At 45.8% G+C, this 24,141-nt stretch overlaps 1 protein-coding gene across 13 annotated transcripts in view; it reads right to left on the reverse strand.

Moving 5' to 3' along the window:
- The window catches only part of CACNA1G (calcium voltage-gated channel subunit alpha1 G), a 319,266-nt gene extending 296,572 nt beyond the window's left edge, over positions 1–22,694 (reverse strand). For 5 of the 13 annotated variants that reach the window (XM_081899501.1, XM_081899499.1, XM_081899500.1 and 2 more), the window contains exon 1: positions 21,458–22,692. In XM_081899501.1, the coding sequence (XP_081755627.1) occupies positions 21,458–21,711 (254 nt within the window). In that variant the 5' untranslated portion in view covers positions 21,712–22,692. Of the gene's footprint in view, positions 1–21,457 lie in introns of all 13 variants that reach the window. The other 8 variants (XM_081899498.1, XM_081899492.1, XM_081899496.1 and 5 more) reach the window with 3 other exon arrangements.
- Between the last annotated feature and the right edge of the window lie 1,447 nt (positions 22,695–24,141).

Below are 24,141 nucleotides of genomic sequence, written 5' to 3' on the forward strand. Positions count from 1 at the left end.
TCCTACATGAGCAAAGTTAGATCAGATAGAAGATAAAGCTAGTGCAGTGGTACCTCGGGTTAAGTACTTAATTCGTTCCGGAGGTCCGTTCTTAACCTGAAACTGTTCTTAACCTGAAGCACCACTTTAGCTAATGGGGCCTCCTGCTGCCATTGCTGCACGATTTCTGTTCTCATCCTGAAGCAAAGTTCTTAACCTGAGGTACTATTTCTGGGTTAGCGGAGTCTGTAACCTGAAGCATATGTAACCCGAGGTACCACTGTATCCTTTACTGAAACTTGTTAATCAGAGGTGCATGATTTGTAGCCTTACAGATGCTTTGGGGTTACAATTCCCATCATACCTGATCACCTGTCATGTTGGCTGAGGCTGATAGGAACCCTAAAACACTTGGGGGGCCAGAGGTTCCCCGTCTTCCTACTAGCTTTCCACATAGCAGCTGGATTGTGTGGTTATTGTTGTTGTTTTTGTAAAGTATCCTCGCAGCAAGAGCATTGCCTTTAGGAAAGACCTTTGGAATCCCCTCAGCAAATGAATGACAACTGCACATTTATTGTGCTATAAACCGTTCATCTGGGAAGGCCATCATGCTCCACAAGTTAATGCAAGCGGAGCCAGGCAGCGTTGGCAGAAAGCCTGTTGCATCTACGAAAAGAATGGGAGGTTAACTCCTATTTTGCTCCCTCGCCTTTTGCAGCCAAACTTCCCGTTTACTAGCACTCAGTGGAGGTTTAATGCAAGAAGTAGCAGGATGCGTATTGTGCATTTGGGAGAGATGGAAAAGGAAAAACAGACAAGCTGCCATGAACATGGACACAAAAGGGGGATTTGTGAACTCTGCTCCCCTCCCCTCCCCTCGTGGACACTCTAGCAAGCTCTATGGCATCTAGCTTAGCAAAGCCCAGTGGAGCCAATGCAATACGCATTTTGCACCCTCAGTGCACCAAGCAGAGTGCTGGGTCAAGTACCTCACTTACTGCGATACCCTGCAGGGCTTCCGTTGCCTTTAACAGAGAAGTTGCATTTCTTCCAGGAGAGTGAGTAAACCTTCCATAAACTCTCCTGCAGGCAGACAAAAAGACCTCCAGCTGGCACTGGCCAGCCCCAGGCCTGGGCTCTGCAAACAGCAACAAAAATCCTTGTTTCTGAGCATCCTTTCCTCTTCCAGAAGCAACTCCTCAAAACGGACCAGCAAGCCGCTCTTTTAAAGCGAAACCACCCAATGGCTGGGCAACTTCATTTGCAATATACACCTGGATGGGGAAGTCAAATGAGCCACATCCCTGTCACTACTTCCATCAGCTTCTAAGAACAGGGATGGGGAACCTTTGGTCCTCCAGATGTTGCTGCACTCAACTCCCTGCAGCTGGTTCAGGAACATCTGGGGGCCACAGACTCCCCATTTCCTGTTCCAGAGTGAACTGCCTTTCTGCTTCCTTTCCTATCCCCACCCAAAGTAAGGCTCCATAAGCTTATAGGGCAGCTATATCTCTGCAGTCAGATTTCATGCATATTTACCCAGACTTAAGCCTCGCTGACGGGGACGCGGGTGGCGCTGTGGGTTAAACCATAAAGCCTAGGGCTTGCCGATCAGAAGGTCGGCAGTTCGAATCCCCGCTCAGTCCCTGTTCCTGCCAACCTAGCAGTTCGAAAGCATGTCAAATATAAGTAAATAAATAGGTACTGCTCCGGCAGGAAGGTAAACGGCGTTTCCGTGCGCTGCTCTGGTTCACCAGAAGTGGCTCAGTCATGCTGGCCACATAACCCGGAAGCTCTACGCCGGCTCCCTTGGCCAATAAAGCGAGATGAACGCCGCAACCCCAGAGTTGGCCACGACTGGACCTAATGGTCAGAGGTCCCTTTACCTTTTTAAGCCTCGCTGAGTGCAACAAGACTCCCCACTCCCCTAAGTATGCAGAATTGCAGCTCTAGTGGACCATTAGTTTTAAACCAATAACCTATAGGAAATGGATTCCATGCCACTTTATATTATTTAATTCTTCAAAAGTGAACCAAGCAGACTAGGGTCTGTGTGTTTGTCTGTGTGTGTGTGTGTGTGTGTGTGTTTGGGGGAGCTGAAGGGGGGGAATAAGCTTATAAAAGAAATTGTTTGTTATACATGCAAAACACTTCTGTATTTGTAGAGCACACCCAGATATCCAGATGAAAACCATCTTAATTATTTTATCAGATGGTAAACTTGGTTAGTTATAACTGGAAATGTGAGTTCATGATAAATGTCCAGAGTAGATCTCTCAATAATCTGGAAAGAATATGATACCAAATCCACATTGCCAGATTTATATCGTGTTCTTCCAAAGCAAGGTAAGTCAATAAGCAGGTTTAGAAGCAGTCAGAAATCGGATATTAATTGAATTGTACCCCTGCCTGCCTGACCAAGTAGGCATTAATTCAGTGATACTGTATACCTGTGGTGGAGTATTTATTAACCTAACTAGGACTTCTCTTTCCTGTATTTAAGGTAGAATTGCTGAGTTGCATATATCTATATTGGAAGAATTTGCTCTTTGTAAATTCCAGTGCAAACTAAGTCCCCCAGAGGTTAATCCACACTTCCTCTTGCTCCACTGCTCCCAGCAACCCTCACCTGGAGAAAACCACTCTCTAGCACTCAATCAGAGCAAAGACAAGTCAGGTTTTCTCCGGATTGACACTCCTGAGCTCTGTTGGCTGCTGTCTAGGATTGCTTTGGGTTATTGTTAGCAAATCGCTGGCAAAATACATCTCCAATCTATGTAATAAGGCTACTCTGTGGCACAAAACGGTCTAGCAGCCACTTGAGAATATGCACTGATACACCTGCCTGCCTAAGTGTGCATGTTGCTCACTCTGATTGCAGCCACATAGCCTCTGCGACAAAAGAGCAACACATAACACTGCAGGATACTTGTGGAGATTGCATAGAGCAGGGCTGGGGAACCTGTGGACTCCTTCTCCCATCAACCCTGGGCAACATGGCCAGTAGCTGGGGATGATGGGAGTTGTAGTTCAGCAAGATCCAGGTTCTCTACCCCTGGATGCAATTTTAAAGAAAATTAACCTCCATCTGTAGCCAGACAGAGATTCTTGGGGAGTAATACTGAACCATACTCACTAATCACAGAGGGCCACCTCACATACAGAAAGCTTCAAGACCATCATCATCATCATCATCATCATCATCATCATCATCATTTTATTTATACCCTGTCCATCTGGATGGGTTGCCTCAGCCACTTTAGGAAGCTTAAAAACATAATAAAACATCAAACATTAAAACTTCCTAACACAGGGCTGCCTTCAGATGTCTTCTGCAAGTTTTATACAGTGGTACCTTGGGTTACAAACACCTCAGGTTACAAACACTTCGGGTTACAGACTCCACTAACCCAGAAGTAGTACCTTGGGTTAAGAACTTTACCTCAGGATGAGAAGAGAAATCGCTCGGCGGTGGCAGCGGGAGGCCCCATTAGCTAAAGTGGTACCTCAGCTTAAGAACGGTTTCAGGTTAAGAACGGACCTATGGAATGAATTAAGTTGGTAACCAGAGGTACCTGTAGTTATTTATCTCCTTGACATCTGATGGGAGGGCGTTCCACAGGGAGGGTGCTGCTACCGAGAAGGCCCTCTGCCTGGTTCCCTATAGATTCACTTTTTGCACTGAAGGAACCACCAGAGATGGACCTCAGTGTCTGGGCTGAACAGTGATATCCTATGACCCTGCTACATTAGCACAGTATAACACACACACATACACCCCGCTTTCCCCCCTCTGTGTGTCCAGCACCATTCCCAATCCTGCTCTAGAGCATTGGGGGGGAAACCCCAAAACAAATTTAAGGGACAACGAGAGAAGGGGTGGAAATTCCAATGAGGAAGCAGAAAACCTTGCACTAACCAAATAAGTGATATAGCATTACTTTGGATACAAGCTTCATTGCTCTCCCGGGCAAAATCCCACATTTTTGCCTCCAGCCTTTTTTCATTAAATATAGAAAGGGCTGAGGTGAATGCAGACAAGGCCCATTACAGAACACCAAGGAACAAAGTTTTTAAATAATTTCCCAGCCTCCACCCAGAACGTCTGTTTCCACAGCACCTTTGGACAATGCGAGCCTGATCTTGATTGAAGCCTCCAAGTGCTATTGTATGTGATACAAACAAGGACCACAATAAGTTGCAGGGACGGCAAATGGTGTATTGTAGTGTATTGCAGTGTGTTGGGATTCTTATCTTCCTTGACGGCAAGCCAAATGCCACCATCAAAGTTCTCTCTATGCAGGGGAAGCTGTAGCCTGTAATTATATCATTTGTAGGAGTGACACACTCTCTCTTTGCATAGTGCAAATTGCTCTGGGATGAATGGCTTGATAAAGATTCTTCCTTGCAGAAACTGCGGTGGTGCGTCCAAGGCATCGCACAACAGAAGCGGTCTCTGCAAAGCAGAGCAGTTGTGTCAAGTTGACCAAAGCAACTCCTCCCTAAATAGGGAATTGTGCACATGAAAGTCACATGAAAAGAAGAACCTAGGAAACACACTCACCCAAAGCAAGGGCACAATCAGTAGTTTGGGCTTAGCTGCCAAGGGCTTTCATTGCTTTAATGATTTTGTTTTCCCTTGCCTAGGAAATGTTTTATTAAGATACAGGCTAACACTTTTGTAAATCAATAAACTGGGCTAGAACTTGTATGTGTTTGGCCACCATTGCACAGCTGGAAAACCTGGCCGCCTGTTCTGGGGCAAAATAGCGGCAGGGAAGAGGGTACTTTACAGGGGGAGAGAAGCAGGAGGCCACATCCTCCACCACTGTACTCTGCTTTAGGCTTCTAAGCCTGTGGTCTTTCCATCACAAACATGGGACTTGAGAATTCTAGCTGGGGAAGAGAGTTGCCAGGGGGAAAGTGGCGGCTCATGGAAGGGTTAAGCACCCCTCATCTGCTGTGTCTCCTCTACAAATATCTCCCCATGCCACTTCGCCCCAGCTTTGTGGACACAAAATAGCCTTAAAAATGTGTAGCTTTCCTCAGATCTAATTTCTCACTACGAGCAACTTCAAAAAGCTGGAACTAATATTTTTCATTTTGTGGTTACTGACCATGCTCAGCCTTCATTGGATTGTTTTGGGAGAGGGTTCTCTCTCTTTTTTGCCTCTTTTTGTAGATGTTAGGATTCCACAAAGCTGACTGATAGTGCTATTTTGTTTGTGACTGTGCCGCTTTTAGCTATACGGAGGCTGGCACTAATCCCCAAACATTGCTAATAGACGGAATGATAGTCATATCCTCAGGGAATTGGTCTTATCGCTTTTTAAAGTCAACCAAGCCAGTGGCCATTACCACATCTCCTCGTGGAGTGAATTAAGTTTGTCATTTTGGAAACACATCGCCCAACACTTATCTTTCTTGCTGGTAGAGGAATATCAGCTTTCTTGACTTGACAACTTTTCCACTACATAGTGAGTTTTGAAATTCTGAAAATTGTAGCCTCTAGGAGCCAAACATGCATAACACCCCCCCCCAAAAAAATATACTGTGTTGTATTATGCATACACAAAGACAATTAAGATCACTTTTTACTATTTAAATATATCTGTAATCTCTTTTTTTCTATTCAGAAAATCACAGTGTTTTACAACACGGAGCTGTGTAATATCTAATGTTGTCCTTCGGTTAACAGGAGGCTCTTTGTTCCTGCAGAGGCTTTCATAAAAATATGGGGTGGGGAGTACATTATTCCTCTGCTTGTCACACAGCCTCCCATACTCTTACAGAGGGTCCCTCCAGATTTTGAGGTTTGATGATGGGGATGGGAGTCAGCCGAAATTACCTCCCTGCTTTCCACTCACAGAAGCCTCCACAAGATCCCAAACATTTTTCTGACAGGGGAAAGGGCAAGATAAAGGTACAGCACACACAACCTTACACACACACAACTTTACACACACATACCATGGCCCTATACATACAATGTCATGAGTTTAACTTTAATTCCGAAATTACATTTTCAAAAAAATTTCCCCTTGCCCACAATGAAGGTTTCCCCCCTTTTCTTAACATTCCCCCCAAACATGCATGCATCACAAACACTTTTGCTATTTTCACTTCGCAGAACTGTTGTCTATTTTTATCTAACGCAACAAAGCTTGCCGACTACTTGTAACTTTTGGTCCCAATACAGGTATTAATCTTGCTGGTGTTTTGATATTTCTTCTTCTAATGGATCAACACAGCTGCAAACATTTTTAGAAATAGACCATTATATAAATAAAAACACTCCCACAGCGCGCGCGCGCACACACACAAAATAAATCTCTGGGCTCCAGGAAAGTGTTCTGTTCTGTTCCTTCCACCACCGCCTCTAAGACTTGGGCCCTGGGCTGGATGAATGGAAGGACACTGTAACATATAACCCACGAATACAAACATTCATCTGCCATATGATGGGGGTGGGTGTAATATCACATCAAATCAGACATGTCTAACAAACAGACAAACACCTGAGAATAAAGCTCAGAGTGCTTTAAAGCAGATCCCACTCCAAAACGGCAAATTAGGAGTCTATTGTAGATTGCTTTGAATTGGGGCCTTCTCCAGACTCCTTTAAATCAAGCTTGCTGAGCCAGACTGTAAAATGAGGCCCACTTCAGACTGCTACACTGAGGCTCCTTCTATGTGGTAACATTCCTTTAAGCAGTGATGACAATAATAAGTGGTTTGGCATCTGGGGAAAGCTTACAAGCTGGCAACTTTTCAACCAGTCTGACTTGTTTGTAATGCAACCGTGTTGTTCATTTATAATAAAAAACACACACAAGTACACCTATTTTCACCCCGCTCCTTCATTGCCCAGTGCTGCGGTTGAGTTCTTTTTTAAAACTACAAATATTTAAAAGTATTAGCATGCACAAGTGAATGCCAGCTGTTCCTACCCACACACACACCCCATCCTGAGAGGTGGCAAACCTACTCTGAAGTAACAACTTCAGAAATTCCTTTCTCCCTTAACAAATTAAAAACAGGCCTCAGAGACTGTCTTCAGTCACACATCTTGTAGGAATCCTTGTTCCGGATTTCCTGCAAGAGGCAAGAACCCAATTTGACAGTCACAGAGTTGGAGTATCCTTACGGCACAAGTCCCTCCTCATCTTCCAGGAGTCTCACTCTCCAAATGAACCTCCCAGTGCTTCACCCACTTTCCCCCTGTGTCACTGCATCCTGGCACCCGCTAATAAAAAGTGAAGCTACATAGAAAAATACACAAAGGTGACAAAAGATTTGATTTCATTCAGACATTCATATGTGCAGTTTTCAGACACACACACACACACAGAGAGAGAGAGAGAGAGAGAGAGAGAGAGAGAGAGAGAGAGAGAGAACTTCTGGAAATCATTTACAATTCTCCTCCAGCCTCACATTTGGCAGATAACTCTCCCCACCTCCCCTTCTCTCCCCAGCCCTCAATTCGAAATGCCAGCCTATGATTTTTAAATGAGAAAAAGCTGTAACTGTGCTGCAGTGCTTGGATAAACTCCTACACAAACTTCCAGATGTGACACACAACAGCCCAGAAGGGGGAATTAATGAACATCTCTGTCCTTGAAAAATTTACACATAGGCACAAATGACAAACAAGGCAGAGCTCTCTTCCTCTCCTGTCAGGTAAATGAGGTAATCATTGGACACAAATGTCTATAAATGGAGGGATATATACACACCGGTGTATAAGTGACATTTAGATTTAGTTTACACCATGTTTGAATTCAATGGAAGCCAATAATTACTGTCTATTGATGGCTGAATAAGTAAGTGGTGATTTTTGTCTCCCCATTTCTATAACTATTATTGCACTATCATCAAACACAGCACTTATGCAGAGTCAAATAAGGAAAAAAAATAGGGCTGCATGTGCACTTTACTTTTAAATCACATTCTAAGAACATTATCTTCCACAAAAAATTCTGGGCAGTGTAGTTTACCCCTCACAGAGCTACAATTGCCAACAACACTTAAACTACAGTGCCCAGAATTCTGGCCTGGGTTTCTATGCCTCAGGGAGCTCACAGCCTCTTGTCGTGTTTGGGGGAGATGACTCAGTGGGGAGGGAAGGCAATATTTATTTTCCCCCACTCTTCATCAAATGTTCAGCAAGAACATTTAATCTTCTCTGCCACCTCATTAATTAAATCAATCTTTTTACTCAATATTTATCCCTCTCCCTGCATTTGAAGTAAAAATACTAGTCTGGTCACTGTTGCTGTCGAACCACACAAGAACTATCTATACAGCATACAGTGGTACCTCGGGTTATGAACTTAATTAGTTCCAGAGGTCTGTTCTTAACCCAAAACCGTTCTTAACCTGAGGCGCGCTTTTGCTAATGGGGCCTCCTGCTGCCGCCGCACAATTTCCGTTCTCATCCTGGGGAAAAGTTCTCAACCCGAAGTATTACTTCCGGGTTAGCGGAGTTTGTAACCCGCAGCATTTGTAACCCGAGGTACCACTGTATTTGTCATTCAAATCCCCAACTTGCATGTGGAGCAACATCACTGATTTCTGCAATGCTGCATTAGACTTATATACAGATTCCACAGCTCCGAGATTTGCTATTAGTGCAGCTGCTCTGAGGTCAAAGAAAATCTTTGATTCTCACCATAGTGGGCAAGCATCAGGTGAGTCGTGGGCCAGCCTAGCCTCCTGATCAGCTGCCAATATCTGTGATGGGCAACTTCAAGATTCCTGCTCTGTCATCTTATGGTTCTTTATCTGTATTCCAGAACTAGGCTGGACAGCTCTCAAATGAAGGGCACTTTCGAAGAGAGGACTGTCATCTGACTGCTCTTCAAAATAAAGGGTGTCCTCTGTGAAGCACCACCTTAGCATTAAGCAGGTACTATACAAGTGCACTGTTCATATACATTCAGGGTGAAAACTAAGATGGATGTTAATTGGGGCTGATGAAAAGTGAAGAGTTTGCCTCCAGAAGTTGCATTCAACTGAGGAGTGTGGCTTTAAACTCCAGGCCGATTTCCTTCCAAGTAGCTGACAAAGGCTCAATAAAACTAGGGCTGATAGGAAGGAGGCACTAAGAAAACTATGGGATTTTTGTTTAAAATGTTTTATTTTGGGGAAAAGAACATGAATAGAGACAGGGGTGCTTTAGCTGTTGGAATTCTGTCTGGCGTGTACTTCTTAAGGCCAGGAGGGAGCCTTTTGTCAATAAAAGGGAAGGAAGTCTAGCTAGTATTAATGTATTTATTACACTTGGCCCAAGGTCATTCAGTAATTTTCATGTCTGAGTATTATAAACATGGGTTTTCTGAGTCTTGCTGTCCAAGTCTAGCCAACTATGCCACACTGCTTTCTAGGTATGAAATGCCAATCTCTCTGTCTTGAGTAGGCAAAAGTTATACCACTCTATGAACAATAGCTTGATGCTTTCCATGTAATGGTCAAAAGACATCGCAAGAAGCAGTGCTATTCCTAAGCAGCAGGTACCTGCTCAGCTTGGCTTTTACAGGCATGTGAATAGTATGGAGCTTTTACAAAAGAGACATGGATGATTTCTGCAATGCCATCACTAACTAGAGCTACATCAATTTTTTATGTCATCGGGTTTCATAACTCTTCATTTGTTAATCTGGTTCTCAGTAGTTCTTCAACTCCTAAGGTTTTCTTCCAAGTTTTTTTTTTTTAATTAAGTGTTTTCATTTTCAAAAAGCAGTACATATCACATATAGTACTATACAACTTAAAAAATCTAAAGGTGCTATTTATAACAAGGATGTAACCTTTCTTTGGGGAGGCGTTGTTTAGAATTTTGAAAAATTGCGTTGCTAATACTAAATATTCCCCAGTGTTGAATATTCCGGAAGCTGGAATTTTAAAGGTGTTTTTGTTTTGCCAAAGCTACGATGACATCTATCAATCACTGCTTCCCTCCGCCCCCATTTAGATTATCCCTACATGGTTAGTTATCACCTGTGACGTTTTGCCCGCTGTGTGAGATGTCCAAGCTACTATTCTATGCTGCTGAAAGGCATTTATTTTTACCTGGCAAGAAACTCTTCTGTCTTTGGGAATTTGAATCTGACATTTTGAGAAACCTGCCACTGGAGTGTTCAGCTATTTGAACATGAAGTTATTTACATCTGTGCTAATGCAAGGAGGCTGAGGGGCACCACAATGCACCTCAGCACAACACAGTCTTAAGGCTATTTGTGTGGCAGGATGACTGTACTCTTCCAGCCTAGCATCATGAACTGCAAGAAACCATGCATTTTCATATGAGCTTGTTTTGTATTTGCTCATCATGCATCGAACCAAGGGATCAAGCTTGTGCTGGGCTTCAGCACTCTTCATTAGAAATGCAACACTTGCCAGGGCTTGGAGAAACAGATGCATTTGTGGGGTGCTCTGGTTTACAAGCATTTGGGCCACAGGGAAAAAAATTGTACGGATGGAATCTTCCAAGGATGATTCGAGATTGCTGTGATATTTGGGGAATGTAGCCTTTGAGATGAGATTGCACTCTGCGAACACTGAAAAGTTTGCTCAAAGTCAGATCATCAGGTGTCGCTATGGGAATCCACAGCAATGAATTTCCCTGCGGATTTCAGCAGAATAAATAATCACAGCTCTAGCGCTAGCAATACTGTTGCTTACTCAGAAAACAAGCTAGGGACATAAGCAAGCCAGTGGCTGTTATCTTCTTCCACAGTGTGCTCTGGCACGTACTTCTATTAGTACTTCTATTACTGAGTATCAGTCCCTCGTGCGTCAACCTACAGAAGTCGACACGTCTTATGATAAAAGGGAAGCCCAAGGGTTGGGTCAGCCGCTGGGATAGGGTTGAGGAAGTCAATGTTTTACACCTCAGCTGCTTGACCCATGCAAGGTCAGCTATGATATTTCAGCTGTAGGGAACGAGTCCAGAACTCCCATTCTGCTTTTTCAAAGCAATTTAAACTTAAACATTAAAAACAAAACTGGCTGGGCTCCACCGTTCTAAATCTGGCTGTTGCACAATTGGACGCCAGAGCGCTATCTCTTTCCAAGTTTAGCCAAAGGCCTCAGTCCTGCAAGGTGCTAATGCCATTTGTTTGTAATGGCTTTGGCAAGAGTTATGGATAGTTAGCACTTAACCACATGACGCTCAGCTGAATGCAAGGCTGAATCTCTACCAATAGACTGGGTGAGGTGTTTAGGTATCACTGAGGGACAGCAAATTTATTTTAATATTTCATTTTCTTCCCATCATGGCGGGCAGGGCACCATTTTGTTTTTGGGGGTGGTTTTGCCTCAAGCACCAGAATGCCTCATATAATCTGTGGAGAAACATCTCTGTTTACTAAAGACTGTCAATAGAAACTATTATGCAGCACAATACACAAGCATTCAAGCAACTTGAAAGAACAACTTTGAATGGTCAGCAATTCAGAAGAACTAGTGTGCTCTTTTCACATAATGGTTATGCTGCACAAAGCTACAACAGGGTCATGAAAATGCCTTGTGGACTTATAGTGCAACTAGTTAATTATCTGTAGAAGACTTGGGTAGCTGTCACACAATCTATAACTAGTGCAGTTGTTGGAAACTTAGGATCTTATAATTTCAATGCCAAGATGTTAACATCATGCTGATTTTCAAACCAGAAATTCACATACAATCCTGAGGTTCTATCCATACACTGTTAGATGTCTGTCAACAAGTGCATATCTCTTTATTTAGAAAATGCATTGACAAATCCCAGATCTCATAGTATTAAAAGCTCCCTGGAGGGCTATAAATCTGTGTTATATTCATCGTTCCATTAAGGGGTGGGTAAGGACACCCCCTGCCCACAGGAAGTCACTTTTTCACTTCTGATTTTTGAGCATTTAGCATACACTGCCATCATGCTTTCAGCCTTTTCTCTGCAACCACTACGACTCCAAATTTACATTATATATATATATATTTGCAACAGTGACTGCATCATTCATCAAGCAGCAAGAAAAATGGAAAATACTGAACAACCCATTATTGAAATTACTGGAGATTACAATTACCCGTAAGAACCACAAGTGCCTCTCAAATAGTTTCCCCTTGTTACAAGATGATTCACCACCTGACTGGCATTGTGGTTTGTGTGCAGGTAGGTGTTGGGAAGGAGAGGCAAAGCAAATGCAAGGTAAGCTTCAAAAAGCAGTATCACACAACCAGCTCTCAGCATCATGTTTGGGATACAATAGTCCTACTTTTACCTTAACTAAATGGTTCAACCCAAATGAATTAGAATTGTGGCCCTTGATAGAAATGCAACCACAGAACTGGGACTTCACTTTCAAACTAGATTTTCCTGACCTGCACCCCACTGATAGTGACACTTGGGACAGGGGAGGGATTCAATTCAGTTTGCACTTCACCTAATTTGCACATTCAGAAATAATATGTCAACCAAAGCACAGCCCTCTTTCGAAACCTTGCATTTCTCCAAAGTTTGCAGTGCCTTCCTCCAGCCAAGCAATGCGTAGGAAAATACAAATACTAGGCAACATGTGCATATAATTGTGAAATAACATATAAAAATGTGTTAGATGGGGGGGGATGCTTCACAAAAATGTGCATATTCGGAGAAATTTGCAGTAAAACGTTGGTGCATTTCCATGAGGACTCTTAAAAACAAAACAAAATCCCACGCACAAACTGATGTGGAAATGTAGCAAATTGAACTTAAGATTGGAAAAATAAGAAAAGAAGAAGAGTTTGGATTTGATATCCCGCTTTATCACTACCTGAAGGAGTCTCAAAGCAGCTAACAATCTCCTTTCCCTTCCTCCCTCACAACAAACACTCTGTGAGGTGAGTGGGGCTGAGAGACTTCAGAGAAGTGTGACTGGCCCAAGGTCACCCAGCAGCTGCATGTGGAGGAGCGGGGAAGTGAACCCGGTTCACCAGATTACAAGTCTACCGCTCTTAACCACTACACCACACTGGCTCTCTGAGAGAAACTGAGAGAAACAAAGACAGACAGATCCACCCACCCCTTTAGGATCCTACGAGCCAAGATTGGGTATGTAAATCTTCATATATCAGCCTTTATCTCTAGTAAAATGTGAAATTGTAGACAAAGATTCCCATTCTCATTTTCTAGGTCACACAGCACAGCAATTCGAATGAGGAGATGTTTTGACTTCCAAGAGATTCCACCAGGAAGGGCTGCCATAAGGTTATTCTTCTTGTCCCTGATGGTTATTTTATTCTAGGCAGCCAAATATTAAGTATGTTGCATCAAAACCAATCTATTATGTTCTTCCCTTCCCCTGGTACCCTCATCACTCACAGTATCAAGGGCAACCCAAATAGCAAACAGCTTTGCAGAGACCTTTTGGAAGAGTGTTCCATCACCAATGTGGGCAATCTTAGGTTGCTCCAGCCAAGAAGAAGTTTGGTTTATTTCAAAGCCTCTCCTTACCTTGGGGACACAGGGAGGAAGCCAAGGGCACTGGACCAGGACTGGCAGAACACTCAGGCACCCCAAGCAAATGGCAAAGTTTATCATTTATATTGCCATATGACAAAGCCCACACTGGTAAGTAGACCCTGCCAAATTGGGAAACTGCATGTTTCCGCAATCTGTCCTTGTCTGACAAATACAGCAAGTAAATTAATTGAATTAATAAAGGGCAACAGGAGTGGGAGGGAAGGAGGGGAAAGGTAAATAGGAAGGAAACAGATGCCATTACGCAAGATCCCAAGGACCCAACATTCTGAACTTTGCAAAATAGTTATCTTCCCATCAGGGCTTAAATTATATCCCAGGCTGAGAATAACAGCATAAGCAGACCAAGTGTCAACAATGTTCACAGAACCACTAAAGCAGACTGCAGTCTGAAATTGAGATGATGATGATGATGATGATGATGATGATAATTTTTATTTGTATGCCTCCCATCTGACTGGGTTGCCCCAGCCACTTTGGGTGGCTTCAAACAGGATACAGAAACACAGCCAAACATCAAGCATTAAAAACTTCCCTATACATGTGGCCTTCCAGAGTCCTTTGCCGGGCTGTCTATGTTTCAAGAACTGGGTCCAACAGGATTTGTGACCCTGCGTACTACCTCTTTGAACACATGGTACAGGTTCTTAGGGGAAGCAAGATGTCTTGAACCAAGCTGTAAAAGGTAAAGGTAAAGGACCCCTGACAGTTAAGTCCAGTCACGGACGACTCTGGGGTTGTAGCTCTCATCTCACTTTACTGGCCGAGGAAGCCGACATTTGTCCACAGTCAGTTTTTCCAGGTCATGTGGCCAGCATGACAAAGCCACTTCTGACGAACCAGAGCAGCGCCCAGAAACGCCGTTTACCTTCCCGCCGGAGCGGTACCTATTTATCTACTTGCACTTTGACATGCTTTCGAACTGCTATGTTGGCAGCAGTTGGGACCGAGCAACGGGAGCTCACCCTGTCGCGGGGATTCAGCAAGCCCTAGGCTCAGTGGTTTAGACCACAGCACCACCCCTTAGAATCATAGGCTCTCTTAGGATCATAGGATCACAGAATTGGAAAGAACCCTGAGGATCATCGAGGCTGACAAGAGGAACAAGGCACAAATATACCTTTGTGGGAGAGCAGTGGAGCTTAATTTTGTTTACAAATTACAAAAAGATGACTTCCAAAGGTTTATATGCCCACCCTGTGGAATGCCCTCTCATCAAGGAGATAAGTAACTATACAGCCTTTAGAAGACATCTGAAGGCAGCCCTGCAGAGTTTTTAATGTCTGGTGTTTTATTATGTTTGTGTGTATGCTGGAAGCTGCCCAAAGTGGCTGGGGAGACCTAGTCAGGTGGGAGGGCTACCACTATTACTACTACTAATAGTTCAACCCCCTGCAAAGTAGGAATATGCAGCTGCCCCTTATGGAGATCCAACCTGCAATTTTGGTGCTATAAGCACCATGCTCTAACCAACTGAACAGAAAGTTTCAGTTTCCAACCTTAAATTCAGTTCTCCCACGTATCCATATCAGCTTGTGGTTTGTTTGTTTTTAAGCCTGCAGGAAATTTTGTATGTGTTTGCATGTGCATTTTACCTAAAATTGTATTAATTTTATTTACGACTTTATAATCTGCACTTCCATTAAAATATAGCAGGGCAGAGTACAACATATAAGGATGAAACAGCAGCAAAAAAAAATCCATGCAAACATAATTAAAAGCATTAATGTATCTATAAATACTGACTGGTTAAAAGAGGGGAAATCATTGTGTAATGGACCGCCCAATTCTAAAAAGTTTTCAAAAGATGACTGGAGGGAGGGGTTTCTGCTGATGCTCTATTGGTAGGGAGTTCCACAGGGCAGATCCTGCCACGCTAAAGTGGGGTCTCATAGTGGGGGACCAACCAAATTTCAGAGTGTGGGGAACCACCAGACATGGTCCATCAGAGGACCTCTTGGATAAAGAAGATGCACAAACAATCAGGCAGTCCCTAATGTACTTTGGTCCCAAGTTGCTTAGCGCTTTGTGGATTAACACACGTACCTTGAACCTGAACTGGTAGCAAATTGGCAACTTTCCCAGCAGTGAAACTTTCCCAGCAGTGAAGTAACATGTACAGTACCCAGTCATCTGCTCTTGTGAGCTGACTGGCTGCTGCCTTCTACACTGGCTGAAGCCTTTGAACCAGATATCAGGGCAGCCCCACATAAAACACTTTACAATCAAACATTTAAGTTGCCAATGCACTGTGGCTGGCTTGTCACACCCCAGGAGCTGCCACAGCTGGTATACCATCCATCAAGTGGTCTGAACTCCGAGCCTTTATATCCCAACTCGGTCACTGAGATCACCTGGAGGAAAGCTGTTTGCTGCTCCCCATGTTTCAGAAGCCCAACTGGCTTCAACTGGAAGTTTGGTATTTAGTATCACTTGTCCCATACTGCGAGAAACCCTCCCAGCAGAGAGATTTGGCAGGCATCCTTGCGATGAACTGTTAGGGATCTCTTGGACACTTATTCACGCCAACAATCCTATTGAGTTGTTTAAACTTTTTTCAGGGTGAGCCTGCTGTTTCAATGGTTTTGCAGTGCCTTACTGGTATTTGATGCTAAGGAGGATGGTGGCATTTCAGTTTGTGCATTAGTTCATGGGAAGAAGTTAGGTTCATCCTAAAAGGCGAACAAAACTTGTTTCTCCTTCTCCACCCCTGCCCATGACCTTCTAGGTTTTTAAGCATTTTTTTTTTTTGTACTTTCCTTTTAGCAAAAGAGAAAACAGTCTGAGAAAATGCTTCCCCCACCTATTCTGCTTAGAGTGCTACCCCACTACCCCTTAAAGCTAGTTTTTGTGCATCTGCTAATGAGAATCGATGGGAATCTCAATCAGATGTCCTCTAAAACATGGTCCCTTCCCTTTCTTCTGAACAGCTGGTAGCACTGGAAGACTTGGGACTGTTCTGATCCAAGCTGGATGAAATTATTTATTTGACATGAACCTAAAATATTGCTGTTGCACTAAGTCACTTTTTTTTTTTAACAAGTACACTAATGAGGAGAGGGAGGAAAAACTATAAACAGGCACTTTTCCAACTCCCAGCAGCAATCATTAATTAAAAGGGAAAGGAGTCAAATACTTCCAAAAGGAAGGGGGCAATGCCAGCTGGTTTCATGAGGTTTATTTAAATCTTTCAGCAAGTCCTGATCAATACTCCGAGGAGAAAAGAACAGTTCTCTTGCTCACTACAGGGCAAGAAAACCCACACATTAAAACTCATTTTTCTTCTCATCAGTGACGTGCCACAAACAACTTTTGCTTCGCTACAGATAAGGGGTCACTGCACATCTCCTTCCAACCCAGCGTGGTCTTGCAGTTCCCTTCTTCGCTTTGCTCTCTTGTTCATTACTGAGAAACAAGCACCTAGTGGAATTTTTTTGGCTTTCCAGCCCATGATTAGTGCCTGCCTCTCTTTGAACCGCTGCCCGCAGGTGCCCAGTGGGAGACTTTTTAAATAACATGCATTTCCCAAGGACAAAAATGTAACCTGTTTTGGTTTGTTGACTTGTTTCTAAATGTGCTTTCTGGTTACAAAAAGCATCTATCCTGAACTGAGCAAATAAGGTGCAGGAGGGGAGGAGAACCAACTGAAGGTGGTGCGGTGCACTAAGCATGTTTGAAAACAGATTTAGAGGGTGTAATCGTGAACATGTTCTGGCCTGGCCCTAATCAATTAAGCAAGCTATGGGACCACAGCTTTATTTGGGTGTATGTTCCATTGAAATCAGTCTGGTGCACTTTTAGTTCTTAGGGTCTGGGCTGCCAAGTCTGAAAACTGGCATTACTATGGACCACATCCTTGTCTTCACTGCATCACTGTCTTAGCTACAGTTTTCCCCAATCTATTTCCTTGTTTTCTGGAGGTTTCAAGTGCCTGTGCAGTAATCTGGTCCAACCCCCTGCAGTTCAGGAAACTTTTTGCCCAATGTGGGGCTTGAACCCACAACCGTGAGAATCAAAGTATCATGCTTTACCAACTGAGCTATTTCATCATTCCTTGATTCATCCAGCTTCACAAGAACTCATGAAGAAGATTATTATTATACCCACTTAACAGACAGACTAAAGCACACTGACTGAGCCCCCAAGCACATGCAATTTAATCCACAGCTGTACTGGGACATGTACCATGATCTCCAAGATCCAAACCTTAAGATTCCAGACCTACACAAGACCATGAGATTTGGGATTTAACCATTCCTGCTGCTGAAATTAGCATGAGAAGAAATAAAGCATATGTGATACAGAAATGCCCGGCATATTTCTGAGATACTGTCTGAAGTCATGAAATAAATAAAAAAAGAGGATTCGGGAGAAAGATCATTACTCATAAATATGTCCCTAAAAAGAGAGCAGCCTAGTTATTTACTGTCAATTCTAACTGTTCAGTATAGGAGGGAGACGGAATTCAGAGGAACAAAATAAGGATTACAACATGCGAATAGAGAAGAAGAGCTGGGATTAATGAAAGAGGTAGGTAGCGGAGACAGGTCCTTCAACAAATGCATATTAAACTTTGAGATTTCAATGCTGCAGGTATTGTGATAGTCTTAGCCAACTACAACAAAATATCCTCTTTTTTATGGTGGGGGGAATGCAAGGCATCTCTTTCAATTGCTACTAATTATCAGTGGGGCAATTAGGTCTCCCAGTGTCCTTCAAAAGGTGGTTAAACCACCCCAGACTCATTCTGATGTCTGGCGCCTTGAATGTTAGAACTAAAGTCATCACAATAACTAGAAACACAACCCATCCCCATATTCATATGTGATGGATTCTGGGGACCAGCAAGGACTGGTGAATATCATTGTTTTGTCACATTTATTAACTTTCTGGACACCCAGTTATTGAGCTTAGAGAGACCACTGGGTTGGCCCAACATGGCCTTCCTTAGCTTCCCATCTTGTTTGTTTTGTCCCAAAGGATATTGCCCCCCCCCCCCCGCAAGTGGTTCTAAGGTTTCATTCAGATGCTCAGGTAACGACATATTTGAACTTCACATCTAATGTGAAGAAAACGTCTAGAGCAGACACATTCACAAAGTCTGAGAGCGATCAAAAGACATTCCTTCTAATCAAGAATTCCGTTTATGGGGGAAGCGCTCCCCCCAAAAAAAACTACAGTTAAGCACATACAAAGACTGCAAAAGGGTTTTTACTTTGGCACTAGCAATTTCAGTGAGTCTTCACTAAGCCCGGGTCTGTCCAAATTGACTGGGGCAGTGGCTGGGGCAGTCTTGAACTCAAGATTCATGAGGCCTCTATTCTCACATGACTAAGTCCAGTAGGGCTTGCTGACAGAAATGTTTCAGGATAGCTGCTTCTCAAATGCTGCTCAGTCCCAGTGGCTCTGCACGCACGCACACACACACACACACACACCTGACCAGTTGCACCTGATCTGCCTACATGACAAACGCATCCCATATTCCAAAGTTGCTTAACTCTTATGGCTTCCACCAATGCACAACACAATATGGCTTAGCTGCTGCTGCTGTGCTTAAATATCAGTATACCTGCCTGCCTGCTGGTTGGCTTCCTACCAATGAACCCTGAGAACTGTACTACGGTGGGATTAAGGATCTCTAATAAAATTATATAATCAGCTTTCCAGGTTCTTTCGGAGAAATCCTGATAATTAAAGCTGTTTCAAACTGATCTCAATTCGTAGTTTGGATGAGACTCGTTTTCCTTTTGGGGCAAAATTCCTGGCATTCCCTGTAGGATTCCCGACCCTCCAGGTCATTCATCTGTATAGACTGGCCTTGTGTAATCCGTAAGTGGACAAACAGAAGTCAGTGAGGAAGGGGATGGGGGGGGGAATCCCACAGGCCATTCCCATGGAAGGATCCTCACTACTTTTATCCAATAACACAACGGACCAGGTACGGTATTGTCAAGCTTCCTGATTTCTGAATCAGATTCAGGACTTTGCTCCCACTGCTGGTTCAGTGTTGTATTTGAACTGGCAAGCAAGGTGCAGTGAGGCGGTTGCCGCCATGGGCCACCATCCACTGAAAAGTCTCCCTTCTGGAATGAATGGGAACTAGGCAAGATTACCCTTCTTCATGTCAGTGCCACACACAGCAGAACTGGCCTTTGGATTGTGCCTAAACCACTTAAGTTTACATCTCGGTCAGATTCTGGGGGTGGGGGTAGCAACCCATCATATGCAGCTTTCCCCTTCCTTCCCATTTGTGGTTTGTCCCCCCCCCCAACCCCTTTTTGTGTACATCAGATCCAATGCTAAATTTCAGGCTGCATTCCCCGTTTAAAAGTCTGCCATAAATTATTTCGTGCGTGCTTTAAACTGTAACTAAATCATATAATAAATAGGATGGGTGTGAAAGGAGCTTCTGCTAGGGCAGCTTTGTGTATGTATTTGCCAGAAAGACTCTCTCTCTCTGTCATGCAAATGCTATAATTATATTTTAAAAGGGGGGGGAAGAACCCCACATTCTCTTGTCACTGCAGTAGATGGAGCAGTCGCTGGCTTCCTTGAACTCCCTTTACAGTCTAATTCTCTCTCACACAGAGACTTTTTAAAAAGAAACATTCTTCATATCTCCCCGCTAAAATTGCCTAGTTCTTGAAGGCGAGGGAAATTATTAAAAGCTTTATTTATTTATATCTCCTCTGCATCCATCCACAATTCAAGAGAGGAGGTGGGAGGGTGCGAGTTGGGGAGTGGGGGGGGGGGGAAGCGTCTGGGAAATGCTAACTTTTGCTTAATAAATGTGAGGCCAGAAGCTCAGGACACATTGTTATGTCTGGGTCTGAGGTGAGGATGGGAGGTAGATTGCGTGTATAAATAAATAGATGGATTACATTCATACATGCCCAGTGACTTCCCTAAGGTTTGTTTCTCGTGGGTGGGGGCACTTGTGTGTGTGGTCCTTTGAAATCATAGTTCTTTGGATCGGAAATGCACAGAAAGAACGGAAAGAGGGGCAGGTTCCTGAAGATTAAGTCCCCCACCCTTAAAACTTCTCTTAGAACTGTACCCTCCAAGTTGATCGTGCTATGGTAACAACTGTCCGCCCAGCTTTCCTCCTGGGGAGAAGATAGACCTTTTTTAGATGTTGTGTTTTTGTAGCAGAGCAATCCAGGATTATCCATGTTAAGTTTTATTCCGGCTCTCATCTCCTCAGCTAAAAGATGAGAAGGAAAGCTTGCGGGGGGGGGTGAATCAGAGCAAATCCGTCTTGGAGGGAGAGCGCGCGAGAGACCTGCTCTTGTTTCCTTCCCATAGTTCTTCTCTCCATTGAGAGTTACATATTGTTTCCATTTTCTAGTACTTTTCTGGAATTCCATGTTATGACTTCAGCCCCAGAGAAATCCCTGCCTAGTAGGGCAGGAAACATTGAGAAACCCCTTCAACAGATTCTGGAAAAACTTCCAAGTCATGAATTGGAGACAGACGTAGCAGAGAGACACAGAGACGGGGAGATCTCCACCAACACACACGCACATAAGAAAACACCACACACCACTTCTTTCCTGCCCTGTAGAAAAAGCTTCAAAAGTTTGGAAATCATCATAATTTTTTCTCCTATTTTTTTTTAAAGGTAAGGCGCCTTGCATGCGACAGGCTGCCTCCTCTGGGAATAAACAGCTTTCTCCTCCCTCAATTATTTGCGTTACATTTTGTCTACCCCCCCCCCAAAAAAAAAGCTTTTTGCAACAAATGGACTAGCTTGCAGGCTGGTGGTCCAGAGGTCTTTATGGCGGCGGCAGCAACCCCCCACTCCCCTCCCGGGAAGACGCAACTTCTTGGGCTGCTGGGACGAGCGAGAAGAGGAAACTTCGCTTACCTTCAAGCTGCGAAAGGGAGGGCAACTGCCCCGGCTTACCTTGGCCGCGCCGGCGGCGGCCACCTGCCTCTGCCACCTTGGGGGGTGGGGGGGTGGAAAAAGGATATGGGTTGCACACGATCCTGAGGCACCAGCTCCTGGGTCGGCTGTGCTGGCTCAAATAGAAGAAGACGATCGGCGCGAGGGCCGGGTAAGGGAGCGCTTCGCCGTCCGAGTCCCCGCTGCCCGGGTCCTTCTCCTTGTCCCCGGGGACCGAGCGACCTCCATCTCCCGAGAGATCGTTAAGGCGGACGAAGGTCTTGGAGGCGCTGTCCTCCTCCGGGTCCTGCTCCTCGGCTGCTCGCGGTCCATCCTCGTCCATTCTCCGGCCACCAGACCCGGGTCCGACGAGCTGACCGAAGGAAAGAAGATGCGCCCCGGGAGAAGAGAGGCAGGGAGCGGGAGAGGAGAGGGCAGGAGCTCCTTAGGCGTTAGGGTGATGAGCCGGCCATGGGGCTGGTGGGGAAGAATCGCTGGCCATGGGGAGCTTCGCGGTGTGGGGTGGCAGCGGGGCAGGCTCGGGAAAGGAAGGGGCTTCAGAAGCGGCGAGGGAGCCTCCTCCCCTCCCGCTGGGGCGGCTGCGTAAACCCCGCTCTCTCCATCGGGATCCAGACCGCAGCCGGCACGGGAGCTTCTCGTCACTTTTGGCGCCTTCTTTCTCCCCCACGATCCGGGGAAGGAGGGCTGGGGAAAGGAGGGAGTCCCCGGTTAGCGGCGAGGAGGGTGGGAGCCGGTACCCCGATGATCCACCCAGCTCCTCCGCGCTCCAACTCCGGGGCGCATTGCCGGGCGAGCGGGAAAGAGGAGAAGACGACGGAGATTGCTGCGGGGGGGGGGCGCCTCTTTCAGGTCCGGCTGAATGGGGAGACTCCGCTCCTAGCCCTCCAGCCTCAGCATCCTCGTCGTGCCGGGGACTGCGCGGGGTATCCTAAGGGTTTGGAAGGGATCCAGAGAGGATGGGGCCTCTCCTGTAGGTTGGGCTCCTCCCGCCCTGCGGGGGCTACTGGAGAGGGTGGGGAGGGGTGACACGAGGTTTGGGGCGAGGTGGGGGGGGAGAGCAGATGCAACGCGCGCGGAGCCGGAGCCGCAGGAAGGACGGTGAGGAGGGATGCTCCTCCTCGCCGCTGCCTCTGCCGGACGGGAGAAGCGAGCGAAAAAGCTGGGCGCTCCGAGCACCTCACAGCTGGATCCCTCACTCCAACTTCAAGCCGGAGCTCCGCCCCGGAGCCGCGGCGCCAGCCAATCCCGAGCCCCCTTCAGACCCTCCTCATTGGCCGCGGGAGGCAGCCATAAGAAAAAAGATACAGCCCGGGCGAGAACCACAGCTGGAAGCAGCCACAGTTATCGGAGCGCCGCTAGGTACCCTCCCCTCCCGGCTGCCTCAAGCGCCTTCATGGGGCGTGGAGAGCCAATGGGGCGCGCGGGTGGGGCAGAGCCCCTCTCGGATTGGCCCCTGAGCTGCCCAGGCACGGAGCCCGCTTCCAGCACCGCCAGATCTCTTCCAGGAGGGCTGGGGCTTCCCTTTGAATGGTGCAGATCGGGGTCATTTCCCTTGCCCCAGATTGTGGGGTGGCGGCGGCACAGGAGAGCCCCAGCTCGGCGCATAAACGAGGGCAGCCGAGCTTTCGAAGGCTTGCTGGAGGCTTTGAGGGAGCGCAAAGAAAAGAGGGGAATGAGCGAGAGGCGATGGAACAAATGCGGGCGAAGAGAGCAGGAGCAACTCGGCAGGAGAGAAAGCGAGAAGGACGGCCAAGAGCAGCCGATCGCGAGAGAGCTGTGAGCGCTGCTGCACCAGCGCAGTCCCTGGTGCCTCCCTCCTGCTCCAGGGGGTGGCGGGGACTGGACATGGCCGGAGGAGGAGCAGGAGGAGGGCATCAGTCTGAACAAGGTGCCGCTGACCAAGGAGGCAAAGGGGCGCATCCTGGCGGGGAACTAAGGAGGGGCACCAGGGTAGGATCCGCTCCAAATCCAGGGCAAATCTGTGGGAGTTTCGCCCTCCCTTCTCTAGGCGCAAGGAGTCAGGTCAAAGCCATTTTCTAGACGGAAACTACCTGGAGACCAAACGCACAAATCCAAGACTACTTGTTGTTTCTCTATGGTGAGAACGGCGTGCTCTGTACATGCCCAGAGGCATTGTACTGCTGTATTGTCGCTGCACAGATAGCGGGAGACAAATAACCACAGCTGGTCTTGGAAGCGGTTCCTGCATTTCTGCCTGGAGACAACTTCGTGCATCTCTGTGGCAGAGGAGGAGGAGGATGGTCTGGTGGTCAAGGTTTCTGGAGAACATGCTACAAGTCAAGTCCACGGTATGAGTTGGGCAGTATAGCAGTTCATATGTAGCCCCCACCTTCTCTTCCTCAACCACCTTGGCATGGTTTTGCCTCTTGCCTTCCAGGCCAGGAAACACAGAAGCACTTGAGAGTAGACCGAAAAATAGACCTGACTACTTCAGGTCCAAACAAGCCACAAAGTCCCATGCTGATAGCCTCTGCTACTCCAAGAGGAACAGGCTGGGGATTCACAGGATCAGCTGGAGGTGGTACAACCCAGAAGAGTGAATGTTGTGTGAAATCCCCAGACTAATTGGTACCTCAGTAATTCTCTCCCCCACCTGTCTCTCTCTCAGAGGCATTCCCGAGTGTGCCACACGTACACACTTCCAGTTCAAAACACATGCCAGTCACTCACATTGCCAGAGCAGGGCAATGCCTTGAACCTTAGACCAGGACCAGGAAGATCTGAGTTCAAA

The sequence above is a fragment of the Podarcis melisellensis genome (assembly GCF_964234715.1).
Source record: "Podarcis melisellensis genome assembly, chromosome: 2".
Taxonomy (NCBI): Eukaryota; Metazoa; Chordata; class Lepidosauria; order Squamata; family Lacertidae; genus Podarcis; species Podarcis melisellensis.